Source organism: Rhipicephalus microplus, chromosome 3, assembly GCF_043290135.1.
Source record: "Rhipicephalus microplus isolate Deutch F79 chromosome 3, USDA_Rmic, whole genome shotgun sequence".
Classification (NCBI taxonomy): Eukaryota; Metazoa; Arthropoda; class Arachnida; order Ixodida; family Ixodidae; genus Rhipicephalus; species Rhipicephalus microplus.
Genome location: NC_134702.1, coordinates 51,961,370 through 51,983,479, shown reverse-complemented (window position 1 = coordinate 51,983,479; position 22,110 = coordinate 51,961,370). Strand labels below are relative to the sequence as shown.

Below are 22,110 nucleotides of genomic sequence, written 5' to 3'. Positions count from 1 at the left end.
TTCATAAGAAAATGTATCAACTGCTCTTTCTGTGGCTCACACTATCTTGAGATATTCGTTTTGAGCCTTCTTGAACTGGATACCTCTCATGAACTGTGAGTGGACAGGAGTAGACCGAACTTGAAGGCGGAGCGCTTGAACACCATGTCAGATTTGAAATAAAGTTCAATGTGTGACACGCTCTTTTCACTCCACACAAAGAAACAAAAGTGTGCCATGCACCAATTGCTTGTATACACTGTGAACGACTCAATAACTCGCAAACGACGCTGGTATTTCAAATTATGAGCGTCCTTAATGTCCTCCACGGACGAAAAATGAAGAAGAAAAACCTTTTCTATTGAATGATTCAGAAAACTTCAAGATTGCTTTTACTCGCTCGACGGGCGCCATCTAAAGGTCAAACTTTCGACTTGCTTTCTCTTCGTTACATGAATTGGCAAACAACGTATAAAACAGAACTGAACAGTCGAGTGATTCTATCAGCACGACGCCGTCGTTGTATACGCTTACGAGATTTGCGTTTCTTCAGCCGAGTGATTTTTTTTTTAATTGTGCAGGCAGTGACAGGTCTCACACGTGCAAACCAGTGGCGCATCGAACCTGCGTGCCGTGCCGGGAGGTGAACAGTGCACATACACCAGCTTGCGCCAAAGAAAAATAAGTAACGAAAACGAGAAAAAAAATGCATGCGGTTAGTAACGGGGTGCACCCCAGAAGATAAAGCATGGGTGCACACTGCTCCGAGGACCACAACGCTTTGTAGCACACGCTTCAACTTGGTATGCACTGTCAAGGAACGGGATTTCAGGACACGGTATCACTAATTCTCAAGTTTTCGGTGATTTTTCGCAGTTAGAGTTGCCATTATTCATCGTGTCTTTTTATTACCAGTTAATACGTAGCTTGCAGCCACCATACTTGCATTTCAGCCTTCATACAAAGTATAAAATAAGGAGAAACTGGTCCCATAAACGTTATTTTATATTCTGTCACACATTATTCAACAAAGAGTGAAATGAATCGAGTCAATATTCTATGCACACTTCGTCAGACTGAGCAAGGCTAGCTAGAGCAAGTAATACTTTTGTAAATTACTCAAGTATCGAGCAAAGTTAACCTTAGTGCCTCGTTAGGCAACGCGTTACATATCGATAAATTACGCTTATAGTTTCGCCTTGTCTACAAAAATTCTAGAAAAGCCAGCTCACTACATCTATCTCCGCCAGAACGGCATTGTGTCACTGTCATTCAATGCCCTACGAGGATATGGAAATCAAGGGCGTCAAAGCGTTGAGTTCCCACGAAGCCATCCATTCACGCAAGACACCGCCCAGGACAGGGGAAGAACACCCAAAAGGTTGGGGCAAGATTTGGGGCTCCCAGGATTGTGGGGGGTTCGCATGTTTGACACCAAGGGTGAGAGGGTTGTGCCCGGGATGATGGGATGTGCCAGACAACACAGGCGAGCTGCGTTACGTTCCTGAGCAGCAGTTTGCTTTCTTCGAGCAGTTTCTCCTCCTCCAGTCCCTTTCCTCCCTTTCCACTCTACTCAGTAGGGTAGTAAATGGGATATTTGTACTTATTAAGTTACTTGCATTTAAAAATGTCTCCTTTTTTCTACCTTCCCACCTTTCCATTTCCCCTAGTGTGGCCCTGACATAGGGTAGAGAACCAGAAGTTTGTCTTTCAGTAAATCTCTCGTTTTGCTAATTTTTATCTATCCTTTCCCTATTTCCTCGTTTGATCTATCTATCTATCTATCTATCTATCTATCTATCTATCTATCTATCTATCTATATATCTACCTATCTATTGTGCTCAAGACGAAAAACTTTATGTTTGCTCCACGCTGCTCCCAAAGGTGTGCAAGGGGGTTGCTGGGTGGTGCTGAGTAGAAAGGGGGAAACGGGGAAAAGGGGAGAGACATTTTTGGAAGGCGAAGGGGGTCGGCTCGCCGCCATTTTTGCCACCGCTCTCCGGGGTTTCGTGCGTGCAAGGGAAGAGGTCGGGATGGGTGACCTAGGTTAGTCGAAGAAGATACGTGCTCGTGGTCCGTACCATGCGCCCCCAAAGTGTCTGGCCGCTCGGCGGACGTACCGGCCGGGCAGGCGATGTCCGGGCAGCACTCGCCGGGCCGCTTTGTCACCGTGCAGTCGTCGCCCAGCTGCTTTACGTAGGGACACACGCGCAGGTAGCACATGAGCATGCTGCTCACGCACGTGCAGTTCAGGCACGCCTCGTTCGTCTCGATTTGCTCGCCGTTTTCGTAATGCTTCAGCATGAAGTAGCAACCTGCGCAATAATCGTTTGCAAAATAGACGGGAATGAGCGCTTTGTGAACGCATGGCACACAATGCAAGCACTTCACGATATAACTACATTTTCGGCAAATCCCGCCATGCACATCAAGGTACCGTCACAGCGCCACCTTTGTGCACACCAGGGTGACCCCAGGACGGCACCAGGGTGACACCAGGAAGTCGACGAAGCCTAATGACGTCTTTGACAATCACACCAGTGCACGCAAGAGTGGCCAAGCACTGCGATAATTCGAGAAAATGGTGCTCCAGGGAATCCCGGTGGCCACCGGTGAGACTCGTTGAAGCTGCCACAAATGCAGTATATCTCTGTCTATTTCTTCCAGCGCCCTCTCATCGAATGCATTATGCATCTGCCCCCGAACTTACTCTGCCCATGTAATCTGTGAGATATGGATGGAAAAAAACATTTATTTTGACACAGAGAGGTGCAGGTCTTCTTCGAGGCTAGGCAGGACTTTGTCAGACTACAGTAGGGGCTCACAGTGTCTTAGAGTTTTCATCACACAGCTATTATTTACACAATATGGCAGTCAGAGTGGCCTTATAAAGGTGATTTAGGGGACTGACATCAGTAAGAGAAACGCGCACTTGCGGTATCGGCAGTAGACTTGTGCTACCCTTAACCCGTTGAGCAACAGCAGCCAGTGGCCACCGGATAATTATACAAAATACATCTACTGTATTGGCGTGTGCTCAGGAAAGACAAGCCCTCGAATATTTTTCCCGCGGTATTCCTGGTTGAGATGAAAAGCTGCCACCGGGAGTAGTACGGCGCAACACATTATGTGTCTTTACTCATGTCTCTGAGCAAACAGGTTCCATTTATATGTGGAGTTGAACGTCCCAAAAGCACCATATGATTATGAGAGAAGCCATAGTTGAGGGCTTCGGAAATGCCGACCTCCTGGGGTTTCTTAAAATGCATCCAAATTGGAGCATAGAGGCCTGGAGAATTTTAGCCTCCATCGAAAATGCAGCCGCCGCAGCCGGTATTCCACACTGCGAGGTTCAGAACATCGTTGTACCCCAATACTGCAGCTAGTGTAATTGTTCTACCTGGAATGTTTGCGAATAACGGACTCAAACTGCGATGAGTCCCTGACGTTGGTATTCGTCCGTCGACTGAAGCAAAAAATAAAAATATATAAAAGATAAAAGGGCTTTTGCTTATCTCTATCGTCCGTGACTTTTCACCTTTTCTATCGGCTCTGCTTTTTTTTTTCACTTCTGATGTGTTTCTTTCCTTCCTCTCCTTTTTACACGACCCGCGACATTGTCCGGCAACTCTGAAGGCTTTCCATACATCACACAAGTCCTACTGACTCATGCTGCTTTTGATGGCGTCAATAGTGTCTAACGGCCCCCAGCACAAACTCTTTCAAAGCCTTTCTCCATCCCACAAACATTATACACTTGCATCAAACCTCGTCGGCTTCTGCATTTCTGTTTGTATTCGAATTTTCTAGACCGATACACCGCTGGACGCTGGTGCCATCTCTGACGCTTATCCCTCCCGAGTTTCTGAGGCGGGTCACTCAATGCGCAGCTAAACGTCAAACAGGCAAAGCGCACGTCCTTCGGCTTTCATGCTGCCGCAAACGAAGCTACGCGAAGTACTTTTTTTTTTCCTGTCCTCCCCTTTCAGCCTTTTTCAAAACTTCTTTCTAGCGGATATTTTCTGCGACGCTTCGAAGACCCGTCAAGCTGGTGAACAATGCCCAGTAAAATGAATTATACAGGCAGTCCTCCAAGCTTACTGAGACTACGTACTCTGAACGATAGAGGCGCGTGAAGGAGGCGTCCTCTATTGGTTCTCGGAGGTATTGTTGGAAAGCCATGCATCTGCCGTCGCTTGAATGTGCAGAGCCGGTCAGCTGTGAGCGCCGTACAAGAGTCTTACGCCGTGAAGGCTGCTTAGTTCCGTAATTTATGGGTGCCCCGGTAGCTCGTCCAGGTCGAGTTGACCTAGCCAAAGCGTCTGTCTATTAGACTATTTGGCAACTGTCGAAGAAAGTCTACGATAAGCAGTTATTGTGCGGTGTTTTGCTGTGTTATGGACTACTATCTTCCCCTTGGGAGTTGTATGTTTACCTTTTTAGGTTGTGCTAACAAAAAGAAAAAAACAAGCGCCTTTCTTTAGCTTTCAACTGCTATCTTGGAAACTACTATTCACACCTCCGTGCTCATGACGTAATAGCACGTCACGCGTCCGTGCTAACTATCACAGTTAAAGAGGATACTCGTTGCTGGGAAAGAACTTCTTGAACTTTAGCAGCTTGAATCCTTACTAATTTTATTATGCGGCGCGATGTTCTTCAGTTAATAAAACTGGCAAACATTTCCTGTGCCGACTATGTCAAAATCTATGACATTATCATGACGTTATTGTAACCGGAAATGACGGTTTATGTTGGATCACACGGTGTTTTTTTTTTTACTTACTCGGCGTTCGCACGCGCTTAAACTGACCCACCTAGTACACCAGATCAATGCAACTTACCTCACAGACCTACTAAGCTACTAAGTGCGCGCGCTATTCCAACCAGCTGCAGATTGTAATGCATTAGATCTATCAAAATATGTTAATTACGCATCAAAACCGCAAATACGCCATGCGATTCTCCGTATACTGGCGTCTTTCACACTCTGAAGAGCATGGTAGCTGACGTCAGCTGTCCATACGTCAGCACCTGTTCTCTTTTATACTGTCTTCCGCCAAGGAGTCAGGTAACGGTTTCGGCGTTCTCTTGAAATGGCTTTTTTTTTTCGCGCCAACACCGCAGACCGCTGGCAGCAGTAAATGCAGACAACACCGGAGCGGACACGTTTGCGCGAACGCGATATGCACGTGGTCGTATTGTATTCCTTACCGCGAAGACAGTAAGAGGAGGAAAATAACCGGGATAAACTATACACCTCTTTACCGTCACGAGCTTCTTCACGTTCGTTACTGGAAAATCGAGGAGATCAGGTTGCCCAATAAGCAGAAGTCGCTTCCCGGTCCTACGCACTTTCGAATGCGCGCAACGTGATGAAATGCGCGAGGACTTGCGGAGGTGATGTTCTCCCGGTGTTAGCTTCTCACGGCCAAGAATCGTGTATGTTTCTTCTAGGAATATCGAAAAGCATGCATTGGCACTTACCCCTATCACGTGGAGACCGGACTTCTGATGAGAGTGGCGCTGAAAAAGAGAAAAGAAGACAGAGTTCTCGTGAGCATTTTGCTCCTTTGTTTGAAAATTAACAAGAGGAAAATTAGAGCCCCTTCTCCCTGGCCTTTTATAGAAGAGACTGTCGCAGAGCTACATCATTGTCATTAAGCAATCAATCGATCAACATCCATAGTACAGCAAATGTTTCACTACATCAGCCCATTCATGCAAGGTAATAACGAAAAAAAAAAGAGTGCCCGATTCATGCAAGAATCAGTTCACTAACACTTTTTTTCTGGTCTTCTCGCCTTTCATGCTAAATATTTATCTTGACCTGGAGTTCATAATAGCTATCATTTAAGCTAACATTGAGATTAAGATATTCTTTGGACCAACGATATATGATCTTATAAGTGCGGGGTTTGAGTTCATTGTCATAGCAACAATCGTGACACAATAACCAAATAATACGTGCGCAAGCCTGCAAAGAAACATTTGTTCGGTGCAGCGTTCAGTACTAGTTATTTACTATCGAAGAGATTGCCCCACCCCGGAAAAGATTCTTCCGAGTTATTGTTTGTTTGTCTGTTTGTTTGTCCGTTCGTGCTTTCATTTGCTTGTTTAGTTGTTTACTTGTTTAGTTGTTTCTTTGTTTGTTTCTACGACCCTGCAAACAGCGACGGCCGTAGCTCCGGAACTCGCCAACCCACGACGCGCCAGCCTGGTGCGGAAGGCAAGCGCGAGGATCATGAGCGGCCAATCGAATCGAAGTCTTCCGCGTGCGGATGTGAGGGCCAGCATTCCTGCATCACCTCTCCCAGACGGGGGCGTGTACGTGTGCGCACGCGCTGCCGGACCAGCGGAGTCCCAAAGCGCTCAATAAAGGGGCAGTCACGTTGCCAGACTGAAAAGGAAAGATGAGAACTAAACATGAAGTAAAAAAAAAGCGTTAAGAATAAGACCGACCCCAACAAAGCTGCCGCGAGTTTGACCACTCGTTGCTGCGAAACTTCACGCCGTCCTCCCCCCTCTGGCTCCTCGCCTCGTTCGATCCACTAAAGAAGGCTCATTATCAAAGGCGCCCTGTGCATGTAATATACACACACAAGACAGTTGCGCGCGTATGTGTACACGGCGTACTGGAGGGCAGCCATCGGACCCGTTCATGTGTCCCGGACTAAAGAAAACAAGACAACCGGTGGATGTGTGGTGCAGCGATGGATACCCAGGAGGAGGAAGAGGGGAGGAGACGCCTTCTCGGGGCTCCGCAGACTCCTCGGTCGGTTGACAGGCTGCTGAGGGGAAAATTGCTGCCTTCCTGCAAAATCCCCTGCGCGCGCACGCCAGTGAACGCTGATAGATGTCCGCGGCGGCACGGCTGCTACACGCGAGACGTGGTGCGACCGGCGGCACCTCGGCGGTAAAGTGCCGACCCGCCGCCGCCGCCGAACCAAGCCGGCCAGACTCGCCGGTTGCTCGGGTTGTTGAACCCTTCCTCGCGTCGGCCTCGCCGCTTTTTGAAAAAAGAAAGGGTGCCTGCCTTCCTGCACGTGTGGCCGTGTCGCCACTGTTGGCGCGTCGCTTCGCTTGATATGCTAGCGGCTTGCACGCGACTCGCGCATCGGCACGCGACGCGACGGATTGCCGCTGACGACCATGCTGAAAGATGGCTCTCGTACGAAACGCACGGCGGAGATACGCGGCTTCGGAACGGTTCGAAGGCACCTGTGGCGTGCAGTGGTGCTTAGTGAATGCTTGGCTAAGATGCATCGCATGGATCTATTCGAGGGACCATCCTTATCCCATCTGAGGAACTCCCTGAGACGAGAAGGAAAACGTATAGGATCGCTAGTTGAGTTGAGAAGGGTGCACTTGACGGATGATGGCGATTGCTCAAGCGTCCGATCCAAGTGGGCGCAAGAGGAATGAAACAAATAGGTTCAGTGATCGTGTTCATTTATCACTCTTTATTCGCTTCGTTGCGCTGTTTTATGAGCACGCTATAGTCGCTTCCTCCCTCTGTGTCACCATATTTATTTCCCACCCGCTTCCCCACTAGCAGCTACTTCGGTGCAATCTCCTTGTAGCCTCCCTGCCAATTCCTTTGCCCATTTTTTTTCTCTCTCTCGAATAACGTTCAAGTATCATTTACATATTTTTATTTTTTGCTGGTTATATACGTAATGAGGGGGCGAGTGGGTGCATGTGATCTTTTGCAATGCCGTCTTTCTTTTTATTTATGCATTCAAGATGTTTTCTTTATTGATTTCCTTTTCATGTAATTTTAATCGGCCACTACAGTATAATTCATGTGATACATAAATGTAATAGCTGAAAGTAAATATTTACACGCTAGACACTTTTATTCTGAAGCTAGACCCTGTCTAATCTAACCAATGGCACTTTTTTGTCAGAAAGATAGTCCTTGAAGGGACGAAAAAAAAATGAAAGACTGCGCATTATTTTGCAGACAATGGAATGCGCAAGCAGGAAGGCCGGTCGTGTTATTCAACCACCAATCAGTGCGAGTCGATGGATAAAACAATGTTTATTCCACACTGTAACACGCCATATGAGGCACTTCGGGGGAAAACGAGAGAGTATTATAGCAGAGAAAGCGTGGAGATCTGTTAATAAAGCTTATCAGTGTGGGAAACGCTTTCAGGTGATGCGTGCGCACTTGGACACCGAGTATTGTTGTTATCGAGCTATAAAGGCTCGGGCGGCATGTGTATGCGAATAGCTGTTGGTCTTCGAGGCTCAGCCACACTTGAAAAAAAATGCGAACAGGTGAGGTGTTGGCAGCTATCCTAAAATGATACCATTCTACGCCCAAGCAACTCATCCTAAAGACATCCGGCTAGTCGTCGGGAAATTTCTCAATCGTTTAGGCCCTAAAGCATGACGATGTTATCAGAAAGCATAACGTGTCCCTTAATTTATTCGTGTTTGGCTGTTGCGAACGCGTACAGCCGCTTTAACAACCTTAAGGTTCGTATACATGCGTGCTGCGCACTATCGATGAGCAAACGAGCTTCACCTACAGAGCCGTATTTAATTTGGAAGTGAATTGTCTGGTCTCATCACTCGCAAAGGTAAAACAATTACATCTCGGAGTCGATGCGCAAAAGAGACTCCCCCCCCCCCCGCCCCCCTCGAAGTTTTTGATTACGGGTATATATGTAAAAACACACATACAAACACACACACTAAAAAGCATCGAAGTTGTTAACCTCCCCCCTCCCCCTTCAAAATAAACTCGGGGTTTGTCCAGAGTATAATTACCTACAGTGGCCATTGCGCCAAAGGGCTCTCTGTATCCTTTCTTTTTTCTTTTTAAGTATTAAATTTCTTATAGCGATAGGTGGGCTTTAGTTCATGGCCAGCCCTTGCCAGTGAGCACTTCGTTGAACCTTCCCTGCGTTATTTTTCTAGGTACTGGCGAAACCTGTAACCACCAAGGTTCAGGATTCACGTTGTTTTATTCCTGGCAATCTTCAATCAATGCGCACTTGATCGGTGGCCCTGCTGTATATCTCCGCATGTGTGTATATCGTGTAGTACTAAAAGCTGCCTCGCACTTAACCTCTTCGATCACCGACTGAACCTATTCTCTTTAAATAAAGTGCTTTGAGCAGGGCTTACACCCCTACCAAAGTGGGAGTTCAAGGTGATTGGTAAATCCATGCTCGCTATTACTAAGCGCCAGCCGGGGTTGCTGTGCACGGCTAGTAGTGTACACGTTACCTTCTGTTTGCTAAATGTTCTCGCAGTTTGTATTACCGAACTTCCTCCTAGTCCTTCCCTTGCATCGCAGTTTTTCCTGAGCTACGCTCTATAGTTTATATCGTGAACCCCCCTGACCCAGAACCACGTCATTCACATTCGAACGAAAACTGTCGCGTAGGGTTTCTTAGGAACTCACCCATCGGCCGTCGTTCTGACGGCGCATAACCATCCCGCGCATTAACGCAACGAGCGCTGCAGGTATACGGTGCTCGCGATTCTCGTAGCGGCTCGACTGGCCGGCGGTGTGCAAAGCAAACGTGCGAGCAAGAAGATGGGGCTAAAGGCGCGCTCTGGGAAGGTTGCTCGTTTTGGTCCACCGCGTCCGGCAGCGACGGAGGAAGGCGCTGCGGAATGTGCTCTTACAAATGTACACAGCAGTGGCATCCCGCCACTCCGGCGGCTGTGCGCTGCCTTCTTCTTAGCGTAACACGGCGCCTGCCTGCCCTGCGCTGTTAGCGCACGAAGGAGGAAGAGGGGAAGGAGGTGTTGCTCTCGGTCTTGCCTTCGCTCTCCAACAGAGGTCACTGTCGAGAACGGAACAAGAAGAAAGCACGTCCTGTACGTGCGGGATGGCTGTAATAACCCAGCCCCCTCGCTCGCTGTTCGGCATCTAGAGCGCCGAGGATGTTCTGCCGCGGCCTTCTTTCCAGAAGCGGCCCTTTCTCTCTCCATCGCGGCCGTGCCGCATGCTGCGGAACGCAGTCGTCGCTGCTTCCGGGAGAAAAAAGAAGCGAGGTGGGAAAAAGAAGAAAAAAAGGGAAGAGCGAAGGCGGAATTAAGTCGAGAGACAAAGCGACGTGTCTTGTCACCTTTCGCACCTGGGGCGCTAAGAGGGCACGCGCGCGTCGAGAAACAGAACGCCGCCACGCGACCGCTGACATTATACACGTACACAAAAGCACTCCGGTGGGTTGAAGGAAAGGCGTCAACAAGAAAGCGAGGGAAGGGGATGTGGGGCGTCGTACTTAAGCGGCTCTAATTGAGGAGTGCACTTTCTGCTAGGGTTGTACATAGTATACTGCTCAAATGAACCTTATGCAAACGAATATCTACAGTTGGATATGACTATGAAGGGAAAGATTTATTCGATACACATTACTCTATGCACAGCTAGCACGTCTTGCTCACCGTCTCTCGTTCAAGCACCTTCCCCGCCAGACCACCGGAATAACAGCATTCCTACATGCGTCTGTATAGTGCCTAAATGTATTTGTGTTCTAAGTGTACTAAGTGCCTATACCCAAGCGCCATTACGCAGAAATATACCTCTCAAGGAGAATTCATTTGACTCAGCTTCGCAGGGCTTCGGCGGCTCCCGTATTTGCCTGGGAATCGTCCCCCGCTCACCTTACGACCTTCGGCCTTCGGCAGGGGCATCAAACTTTCTTGTCTTATGGGTCTGCTTTACCTCCCTTTCGTCGCCATGAATGAGTGCTTTCAAGCATCCGAAGGTGAAGGTCGCGTATTTCTACACGGATCATAGGGCAGTGACGAGGGTGAGTTCACAGGCGCTTAGCGAGCACACAGACTCAGCCGACTGGCGTTGGTGTGTAGGTGCAAGCGTTCTTTGTCGTTGAACACAAATTTCGCTTAATGGCACGCATAGCATATGATTTAGCTACAGATTCGTAGCTTCATAAACACAGCTTTGTTCAACGAGAATTCCAAAATGTACTTTGGATGCGCTCACATCTTTAGCGAAACATAAACAGAAAAAAAAAGGAGAAAGCAAGACAGGGCATGAAGGCATTGGATCTGCTTTGATCTTTAGTAAAATCTCGGAAGAAACTATGATGTTATTTTTTTTCATTGCCGAAAAATAAGAAGGCACGCTACATTAGAGCCAGGTGCGCGTGACGAAATTCATTTATTAATTCGTTTATTCATACATCAAGGGTCCAAGCAGGACTTGACATGAGGGTTATGCAATCAACGTGACCTTTTCCTCCACACAGCATGTAGGGACACGCTGCAAGTGACGCAAACATATTAAGCCCAAAAGGAAAAGGCAGGCCAAACGAACAGGTTAGATAACAAAACAATTAATTCAAAACACGTTCTGAGCCTCAGATTCGCGCAATCCACGCAGAATATTTACTTGAAGGCGGCTTTTTGGAAACCAGGACAGCAGGATGAGGAGAGTGTTCGAGCAGCGTACTTGAACTGTATTCACGTGCTTTCTAGGTAACTTAATATGCGCTCAAAAGAAAAAATAAGAGGGGTATGTCTGACTGCTATCTGGGAGTGCTGACATAACCACGTATATGACTCGGAGTCATATACGTTAACTTTCCTTTTGGCCTTAACGACCGTTTTAGTTTTGTGAAAATGCAGAGTAGCGTACCAGGTAGCTAAGGCTGTGCCTTAGTTTCGCATCACTTCTCTCTCTCTCGCTCGCTCTCTATCTCATCCTGGAAGATGCCTTGACCTTGAAGCCACGCAGAACGCCGCTAAGGGTCCGTGACCGCACTCGGCGAACGAGACCGCATGAGGCGATACCGGGGCCGACGGTTAATTTCTCCTCCAACAACGCACACAGCGGGATTTCAATTTGGCTCCTTCCTCGTCGTGATCTTTACTCGTCTCTGGCTCGCCGCGGTGCTGTGAATCACCGTTGAATCTCGCGGAGCGCTCGCGCTATAGCGAGTGAGGCTTTCGGCGTGCATCCGTGACATAAATCTTCCGAAGCCGTTGTTGCATCGCCCGTCCCACCCGCTATAGTGCGCAATTCACCTGGCAATCGCTCTAAGACAGCGTGTACAAAGAGTCATCAGGCGGTGGGAAAAAGGAGGTGGGGAAAGGGGGGTAGAGATGGCGGGGTTGCGCAAAAGGTGGTTAACACATTCAGATTATGCGCGCGCTCACTCCAGATAACGCCCGCGATAGAACGCGCACTTCTTCAGCTGGTACGCCACCGCACCGTGGTACGACGCTGTAGGGGGAAGTGCATTGTGATGCTAGCCGCGTGCGAGAAGCCACCCGAGCACGTATCTTCCTCGCGCGTGCGCTCTGTGAAGAGCGTCTGAGAGAAACTAGCCACCGCAGCGGTTACATCAGGGCTAGATGGCTAGGTGGTGGTGTTTTTGTTTTGACAAAGAGCCGAGCCAAGTGCGCACTTTTGAGCGGGAACTTCGAGTGCCCGTGGACACAAGAATGTAAAGAAAAACAACAGAGAAGGAGACCTGAAGAAAGAGTGGGATAGAGGCGAGAAAAAAGTGGACACGGGCTTAGCCACTGTACACGCTAGGCCGAGATCGTACGAGAGAGACTAATGTAAGCTTAATTGAAAGCGAAGAGAAGCGTATTTTGGTCCGTTTCATTCCGCGCCCCTTCTTTCTTGACCGCTCGCAACGTGACTTGCATGAAATTCCGGCTCAATGAAGCGCGCAAAGACATCCGGGTGATTTTTTTTAATGAAGCCCACCCGTCAGGACGTGTGGTATAGCTAGCCAATCGGAAACCTCTCGGCGTAAATATCGCCAATCTCTGGCTTAGATCCACGCCAAGATACCGGTAGAGGTTCTGCCAGAAATGTCTCCGAACACGTGAGAGATGTAGTGAGAGTGGGTCTGTGTGTGTACAGGAGAGACAGTGGGTAGCGCTGTTGCACCACTGCGAAAAAGAACGTGTTCCCTACGTGCGACCAAGATTGGATCGATGAGTATACGTTCCCGTTCTATCGAGAGTACCGGGACAGATCGTTTTGTGAGGCACTAGAGGAGATGAAATTCGGGGAATTCACGTTGGGGTAAGGTATGAACAATCCGTACGAATGTAGACCCAAGAACTTTCGGGGCAAGCACGAACGGGAGGAGAAATACAACTGCGATGCGATCACGAATGACATGTCTGAAAACGTTTGGACAGCAGCGGCACACGTACTACGGTAGGCCTGCATGGAAGATCCGAGGCAGTCACTAGACTTACGACTCCAATAACATTCGAGTGATGTGCCAACTTAAAACCGATACAATCTCGATGCCCCCGGCAGGTAGCGGCGATGTTTATTTATGGCCCGTAGTTTTCGTCGCCATGCCATGGTATACGAGTGATTGGGAAAAGCTGTCCTGTGCCTGAGGCGTGCCTCCGCTGCAAAATGCGCAATGTGTGACGCGTGTCTTACGAGACTGTGGCGTTCTGGTGCGGCTTGGCAGGCAAGTTGCATGAGCGTTAAATGATTGCTCGAAGAAACGATTTTTCAGCAGCGTTCACTTGGAGTGGCATTAAAGTGTCACTCCAAGGAGACGTTTCCGATAGACACACGATTGCGCATTCATTGTGCACTCAGTGAGTATCGCCGTGTTTTCAGATAAGGTTAGGGCGAAGCGAACACACTGTGGTCTTAATATGTGTTGGTGCTTTAGCTACAAGGCCGTTAAGTGAAACACAAGAGCAATTAGGGCACAGTGGAGTTGTGTCTGAAATAACGCGCTGGTAATGACCCAACTTTGTTATGTTCGACTCTATTTTGTGTAATTGTTAAATGGCTAGCAATTAGTCGAGCCTGATGTTCGCAGCGAGCATGTTTTTCATAAGTAGGGTGTACAACTCTTCTGAATGTACTTTTTTCCCGTGTAGGGTGTTCGTCATCTGGAAGATTTTGGAACTGCAACGGTCAGAACATTTGTAACTTCGCTTTCAATGTCTCCATTTTCTTGTCATTCGGGCGCGATGTGTTATTGAGTCACGTGGCTTCAATTATGGCAATTCATATATTGTGGTGGCATAAAAATTATTAGCAAAGAAAACTACAGCAAGCAAGACTAAGACCGGTCGTCTCATGATAAGTTTTTTTTTTTAATTCAGATTTTTCTTCGAAGCTCGGGAACCTTGTATTTCAGAGCACCCTTGACACGAGCTGAAAGCTTAAACGTGAGAAGTTAAATTAAATGCTTTGAAAAAAAACTTTAGTTATGTTCTGAGTGACGCAACTGAGAATGCTTTTACAAGCTGTCGATCTAAAAGGAATAGCCGGACGCAGCTGAGCCGTAGATCCGCCTCACTGCAACACAGTCAGTGCTTTTGCATGAAAAAAAACAACAACATAGCAACAGAAGAAAAGCAGCCAAGAAAAAAAACTACACAACTACTCCAAAGGCGAGTGAACTGAAAAGCATTCCGAAGTGCTGTATAGTTTATAGCCTCTTATTGTCGAGCCACTTTTCTACCACTCGACGAGCGTATAGCAGAAGCACGTCGCGCCGGAGAGTAGTTGCGGTGCGGCCTTTGCGAGGCGCCTGCCTCTAACTTCCTCATGTTGCTTTTTCGTCGCTCTTTTCGTGTTGAAAGAAAACTGTCGACAGCACCCGAGCAGAAGCAGCAGCAACATCAGCAACAGCGGGAGCAACTTCGAAGGTGCTCCCGGACGCGGAAGAAAATGGCCCAAGCCATTTCGTCTGTGCCTTCATGTGTGTAGCGCCATCTAGCTACGGCACCCATGCAGGCGCCATAGCTCGGTATGGTATGTGTACGCCGTAGCTATGGTATGTGTACGCACTCCACACAACTGAGGATATATCTCGCGGGCGTTGCTTTCACACCACGTTTCACCCAACGGGAACGGCTTCGCCCCCCCCCCCCCCCACCATATTTCTGTGGGCGATTGCCTTTCTTTAGGCACACATGCCTTCACTTTCGATTGCATCACGTTCTTCTCATATGGCCAGATCGTTCTCTGCTTTGTCCCGCGCCAATTCGTCCGACTCGACGTCAATAAAACTTTGCTTTCGATACTTCCGTTCGCTTGCTTGCCTTTTTTATTTTATCATTTCGCAGGTCCTTGAACTATAGCCCGAAGCATCATCGTCTGTAAATGACCGTTCGCTGGATGCCGACGGATGCCACGGCGTCGAGTATCATTTCCACGCATGAAGAGAGCTGGGCGTCCCGATCTGAGTTGGTATGAATGTGAGCACGTGATTTGAAAACGACAAAGAAAGACCGAAAGAGATGGAGTAAGGGGAGAATATAAAAGCATGCGTGTATTCATGGCTTTCTCTATCCTGCTTTTCGTTGCGGCATACCAGGGATTGAAAGGAGATGGGCGTAAAAGGGCGCGCCGAAGCAACGAAATCGATGTCGAAGTGATGCGCAGTGCGCTCATGGCTACCCGCGAGCACGGTGCTCTTGAGCGAGCTAAGTAATGGCACGCGAACTCCTTGGTGAAAGAAAGAAAGAAAGGAAGAAAGAAAGAGAGAAAGAAAGAAAGAAAGAAAGAATTAAGGAAGGAAAGGAAGAAAGAAAGAAAGAAAGAAAGAAAGAAAGAAAGAAAGAAAGAAAGAAAGAAAGAAAGAAAGAAAGAAAGAAAGAAAGAAAGAAAGAAAGAAAGAAAGAAAGAAAGAAAGAAAGAAAGAAAGAAAGAAAGAAAGAAAGACGTTCGATTGGGGAAGCACGGGACGCAACAGAAAGCAGAATTTAGTTTTCTCGCGCCTATCAGCAGCACCTGGCGAAGAAAAGAAAAAAAAAGAAATGAGGAAGACTTTGCGATGGTGGTTATTGGATAGATTATAGATGTTTAACACTTCCGCTTGGCATGCCTATCGTCGTCGCTGCGTCCTACAACGGCCAAATGGCACTAAGACTGAAACAGATATATCTATGTAACGACAGGGGGCGCCCCGATGCAACTACAACGAAAGAAAAAAAAAAGCATCCGGAACGGGAAAGAAAGATTTGTCAAGAACTCTGAAGCGAAACGAGTCTGCCAGGTAACGTATATCGGAACGCTAGTCCCACACACCGACGATGGCTAACCACGTTTACGTATCTTCTCTCTCCTCCTAGCTCACCGTACTGTGTGGCATAGGCGAAGACTTCGAGTCAGTTACGAAAAAGAAAAGTAACTGTACATGTAAACACGAAGACCCACGTGAAGGCACTAGATGTTGAGCTAGGGGCTTTCGTTTGGGCAACCGATATGAGAGCGAACGGAAGGTGACGCCTCTTGTCTTCCGGTACTTCTTGTTCTTCTTGACAGTGTGTGCGGTCCGAGTTGGACCGGTGCATCGAGATATGAGATGTACCGCCACTGCTAGACTGCTCGCATTGCGGTTGTGGTCAGTGCCCTCTGAACGGAACGTGTCGTCGGGTACGCCAAGTCAATAACCGCATTCTCCCCTGCCTAAAAGAGCGCACAACCGCACTTCTTCCGTCTTCGATGTTTTTCTTGCGCGTAGGTCACTCTTGTGCGCGTGATAAGCCGACAACAATATGCTCAACTGCTCTAAAATGGAGAAAAAGTTTGCCATGTGAAGACTGCGCTTATGTCTGTCATGCAGCCTTCTGGCATCATGTTTGAAAATACTGACACTGTCTCGTCTTTCCTGTGTCACTTACGTTTAAAGCTTTGCATCGGTATCACTCTATTTTCCGTACAGCAAAATGGTTGGTATATATTTTTGTTTATGTGAAGACAGCTGCAACATGGTATGTGGTGACTTAAAGAAAAAAAAAACATTGTGTGGGCTCGGCGACCTACTTCAAAAACCTGACATCTCCCCTCCCGCCTCCCCCGACTTTTTTGCATTAAATTTACGTCTCCTTACATCATTTTTTGTTTGTTTCTTTTAATTGACCCATCGAGAACAGCAGGTTCGTGGCATTAATGGTACAACGCGATGCTCGGGATTCGTTTTGAACGCCTGCAGTGTTCCCGGCAGGAGTCCGACTACTAGACATCCGCATGTTTTTTGCATTCTACGTTTATTAACTGCATTCGAACCTTGGACCTCATTTGCATCTGGACAAATACTTTCTAATTACAAGAAGTCTTATAGTGAGACACTATAGATCACATACGTCTTGTCATGCCTGTGTCCATAAAAGTGAGGTCGTTGAGGTTTATGTTCACGCTGGCAAACAGGAATCTGAACGGATACCAACCAAGTTGATCACCTTACTACGCTTTCTACAATTAACTGGTCCCAATGAATTGTTCAATTGGTCCCGTCAATAACCAGCTAGGCTACGGGGCCAAGCGAGTGTTTTCGATGTTGTTTGCCATGTTCATCTCAAAGATAGAATAAAAATATATCGATATTGTTACGGGTATTGGATGGCAAAGAAAAGAGTAGTTCTGCAACTGTACCCAAGTCCCTATCAGATTGCGTTGCTGTGTTCGGGGCGACGGAATCTACTTCACAGTTGGCTAAACTCTCAGCTAGCACTGCTAAATCGCTGAGCTAGACAACGACATTAAGGGTGATCATCTTGCAGCTCCCGGAAGCCAGTCCTCCTTTGTCGTCACCACGAAATCGAAACAAACACTCGGAAACGAGACTCCGACAGATTTTCCATACAAAACTCTTCCAGATAGGATGGATGCACGTATACTGGGTTTGCCTTGAGCAAAAAGAACAAAAAAAAGACTTCAACAACCACCCGAGACAGAGTGATGCTAAGGATTGCGCAGAATCGGCTATAGGTCCGGAAAGAACGCCACGCCAGGCGCCTGTCATCTTTTTTTTTTCCCTGAAAGAACGACAACCGGGGCGGCCATTGTCTTTGCCGCCGTGCTCGTTTGTACCTAACATCCAGCCTTCGCCGCTTACCCTTCTTCTCATTTGCGCTGACCTCTGTGCGAACCGGCGCCAACGCGCTGCCCTCCAATCTCCCTCCAAGTTCAAGCCGATGTTCCGTGATTCTCCGCCATCGCCCATTTCCGCGCTGCTCCCTTCCGCCTCCGTCATCATCAATGTTTCGGAGTGGCCCGTGTCAACGGCCGAAGCTAAGCGATGTGACTCACCCCTCCCCCCCCCCCCCCCCCCCATCCCACTCTTCTCTTCCCAATGGATACAGCATGCACATATCTTCTGATGCATCCACGCGCCCGCGCGCTGCATCATTGCTGCGCGTGGACGCTGGAGGCCTCTTCCGAAGGCTCGCGTCTCTCGTAGCTATCGTTTCGTTTCCTTCGCGCATTCGAAGAAAGAAAGAAAAGACACCTTCGCGAGGGCAGTGGCGGAATGAGCAAGAAGATCAAGAAGAAGTTCGCCGTGATGGCAATGTGGCGTGCTCCGCGCCTATGGTTCTTCCCGGACGGCTGCGGCATGCAGTCGAACAAACCCATCACGGGACGGGTCGGTCGGTATTCGGGTGTGGATCAGGAAGCTCTTCTCGCCGCCTCCTCCTCTTCTCTCCTCCTGATTGCCGGTCGAATGCGACGGACAACGCCAGCGATCGGCATCCGTCAGCAGCGTGCGCACTGATGCGCGGCAGCCATCCTTATTACACGGCAAGTCCGAGGCGCTGCTATGACCGGCACGTCCAGGGCATACCCGTTCCTTCGGCGCGATGGATGCGGGCCTCTTCCTTGGCCACGTCAGCGGAAATAAGAATGCACGGGGTGACAGATATCTCGGTCCGCCGGCACACCGCCGCTGCCGCCACAGCTCAGTGTACGGCGCACCTCTTCATCTGTGTTATACTTCATTTTCTTTTTGTTTATAGCGGGGATGGCACTGGCAACACTGACTCCTTTTCTCGTTTCAATGACGTCGATTTAGCAGAGCGTGAAACCAGAAAACCTCTTGCGTGTTTCTTGATGTTTTTGAACGCGTTTCATACTCAATTTTAAGAGCGCCTAGGGCGTGCCTTACTGTGGTGCATCTCAATGAACATGACAGGGAGTTAAGACTAAGAAGGAATAGTAGGAAGTGGTGCATATGTAGATGAATATACTAAATATTACAAAAAGAAGAACGTACATTCAAGTTTGCCTTTTGTCCGTCAGCCTGCAACGCGATGACGACCCGTTGTTTACGGCTCCACGAACTTGACCGAGTCGACGTCGTGTGTGGGACGGCGTCTCAGAATGCCAACGCAAAAGGGCTTGGTCGTGCGATAAAAAAAAGTAATAAAACCGAACGGGTCGCGCAGGGGAGAGACCGGAAAATAATACCCGCTCGCCGGATAATAGCTGTCTCGTACTAGTACGGTATATCGCAGGTGCGCGCGCCCGGCAAAGGTCAGCAACGGCCGATGAACAGCGCCCTTTCATCTTCTGGCCCTACGTTGACGGTGCACGCTGGACATGACAGTGAAATACAATGTCTGTAACTTCCTTATGCCGAGCTTTGCAACTGCGATCGGTATTGAGCCCGAAACAATGTTAGAAGATCAGCATGTTGGGCAGTGTGAGTACGCCCTATAGCAGCTGTGTGCTTTAGGCTGCGAATGCCGAGGACGACGGCGAGCGAGATGGAGAGAGCGTGACGTTCGGTGCGCCACCCTACAACTGAGAGGAGTGCTATCAGCTGTAGTCTTGTGTATAAAGGAGGAAGGGGGGACTCGCAGGCTACTCATGTGTCATCGGCGTTTCTCTCAACCATTTTATTCCGTAAACTGGCCATAAAACTATGCCCGCTTAGTGTAAAAGAACGAAAAAAAAAAGAGCTTGCAAGTGCAGAGTGAGTTCTCACGTTTCTCATTTATCCGCCTTTTCTCGTAATTTTACGCTAAGTGGCCATAGTTTTATTGTCAGTACACAGCATGAATCTGCTAGCCCACCAACAAGTAGTTCAGACTTTCAGCTGTCTACATGAGCACTGAGCCGTGTGTCGTTGTGCTGGCGCTTCCGGTTTGTAATGCTTTCTTCGCCTTTTCCCAAGCCGTTGCATCTTCCTTCTACACATTCCATCAGTATTACAATATCTCTCGCTCCCCTCCTTTGTCTCATCTCCAAGAATTGTGTTCCTCAAGCGATTACGAAAGGAAGCGTTTCCGTTTGTTCCTTCTCATTCTTCTCTGCTTCCAGCGCATACTTCTCGAAAACGTAAACAACAAACGTAAGCACACTCACAAGGATAGACTCCAACGTCCTTTTTCACTTTGGTGAGAAGGCAACGGAAGGATGCGGGAGGAGCTGCGCGAGATCTCACCTGAGAACCTTGTTATGACGTCACCCTAACAACGCGTTCTCTCGCCGTTTCTCGTCTTAAAAACGAGGCTCGCTTTCCGGGCGGCTCTGTCTTGTCTTTCTCTTTCCTTCGCTTCGCGTGTCAACCTCACCTGACAAACCGTTTGCCCACCACCCTACGAACCGAGCTCCGTGTTTTCGCGCAAACTTCCTCAGCGCGCGTGTTTGAGTGAGCGGGGAGAGATAATCGGAGGACAGCCGGGTCCTTGGTGGGCTAAGCGACGAGCGTGACCGCCGCGTTAATAATCGCCTTGAAGAAGGATCGTGTCGCCGGTCAAGTGTCAGTCTCTGCCGCGCGCGGCTGTGTGCGCTTGCTGCGGCTCCCGTGTAGAAGAAAGTGTAGGACCCGTCACGCGTTCCCGAACGGTGAATTGACGACGATTCAGCCGCATAAGCGTCCGGTTGAGGCTTTTCTCGACTTTTTTTTTTTTCTCCCACTGGTCGCGCAGTTTCTTTCGCACGGAGGCGCTGAAGGAGAGAAATAGGAAATAAAAAAAAATATCGATTAATTTCTCTTTTCGAATTCATATCTGCGCTACGTCAGGGACTACTGATATGTGCGACTGAGTGGCTGCGAACTTCCTCCAAGCGGGGACATTTTACAACTGTATGTGACGGCATGCGCCGATTTTCATGCCGGCACCATATACACGTCTGCAATGTAGTCCGCTTCAACAAGCTGTCCACAGCAAGACAGTTAAAAAAGAACAGGACAGTGTGTCAGGTGAGCCTAATCTATGAAGCATGTAGCCTACTAGCTCTCAGGAGGTGTTATATTGATGACACATAAGAGACATAACGCCAGCTTCTTGCATTTTCGCAATGTAATATTCATGGACTTCTGAGCAAACAAAAGAAGACAAGCTAAGACAAAGTAAGTCGATGGACTGGTTGTGACTTGCTTTTTCTTTGTCAAGACACTCGGCGCTCTCTCCAGGACCAGAAATTCAAGTTTGTGCCAGAGGTATATTTGCATTCGCGAGCAGACACGGCAATCGGCGTAAATACTGTCTCAATGCGACTAAAAAGATCGGCTAATCTAGACAGGCGTGAGAACTTTCTATAGACTGAATTGTAAAAGGAATGCTTTAAGGATACGTAAGCAATTCGAATATCGTTCTTGGACAACGTCATGAAGCACCGTTCGCAGTGCAAATTACATGCGGCCCACGTGTAATAATGGCTGTTCACGACAAGGATTTCATCTCACTAAAAAATATGAGCACATGATAACGTATTACTGTTACTTACGTACGTTAGTAGGCTTCTTCAAAAACTAAGAACGTCGAGTTAACGTATCAATAACTGAACCGCCAGTATGCACTCGACGTTCTTAGTTTCGGCTGTACGTAGCGTTATTAAAGTTGAAAACCCGAGTACAAAAAGAGAAACGCGTCATCACGCATCTCATCAGGTATTTAAGTAACCGACGTGGTATTTTTGCGCGAGTCTCTGTTGCACAAACCCGCCTTCCTCGTATACAAGCATACCTGGAAACGTATACCAGTGCTGCCAGAAGCTTGAGTTCTCGTCAGCTATAACCACCGGCTGCGCGCACACCGTCTTGACGTGACTTTTCTCTCTCTCTCTCTCTCTCGAGCATGCACGCGCCGTTGGGTTCGTATCCTGTATGCTGCTAGTATACTTTCGTTCTTTCCTCAGTTCTCATTATAGGTATCCTGCCTTCTGGGCGCGATAAAGCAAAATGACGACAACACACTTTTTTCTTTGGAACGCAACGGGCCACGTCAGTGAGGCGTGATTCGGTAGCCGCTACCTCACTTCATTTTTCTTTTTTTTTCTTGGTCATGCCATTGTTCGCGCATACTTGCTGGCGCACTTTTTTTCTCTCTCTCTCTGTCTCCTCCCCGACAATCGGACAAATTGCGCGGGACTTACCGTCGCCCCTTTCTTCAATATATAAAACCGG

At 48.2% G+C, this 22,110-nt stretch overlaps 1 protein-coding gene across 2 annotated transcripts in view; it reads right to left on the bottom strand.

Moving 5' to 3' along the window:
- The window catches only part of tnc (tenectin), a 150,058-nt gene that overhangs the window by 38,865 nt on the left and 89,083 nt on the right, over window positions 1–22,110 (bottom strand). Inside the window, exons 3-4 of one of the 2 annotated variants that reach the window (XM_075889562.1) lie at window positions 5,468–5,506; window positions 2,062–2,295 (exon numbers count right to left, since the gene is read on the bottom strand). In XM_075889562.1, coding sequence (XP_075745677.1) covers window positions 2,062–2,295; window positions 5,468–5,506 — 273 coding nt within the window. The remainder of the gene's footprint in view (window positions 1–2,061; window positions 2,296–5,467; window positions 5,507–22,110) is intronic. The other variant, XM_075889563.1, reaches the window with a different exon arrangement.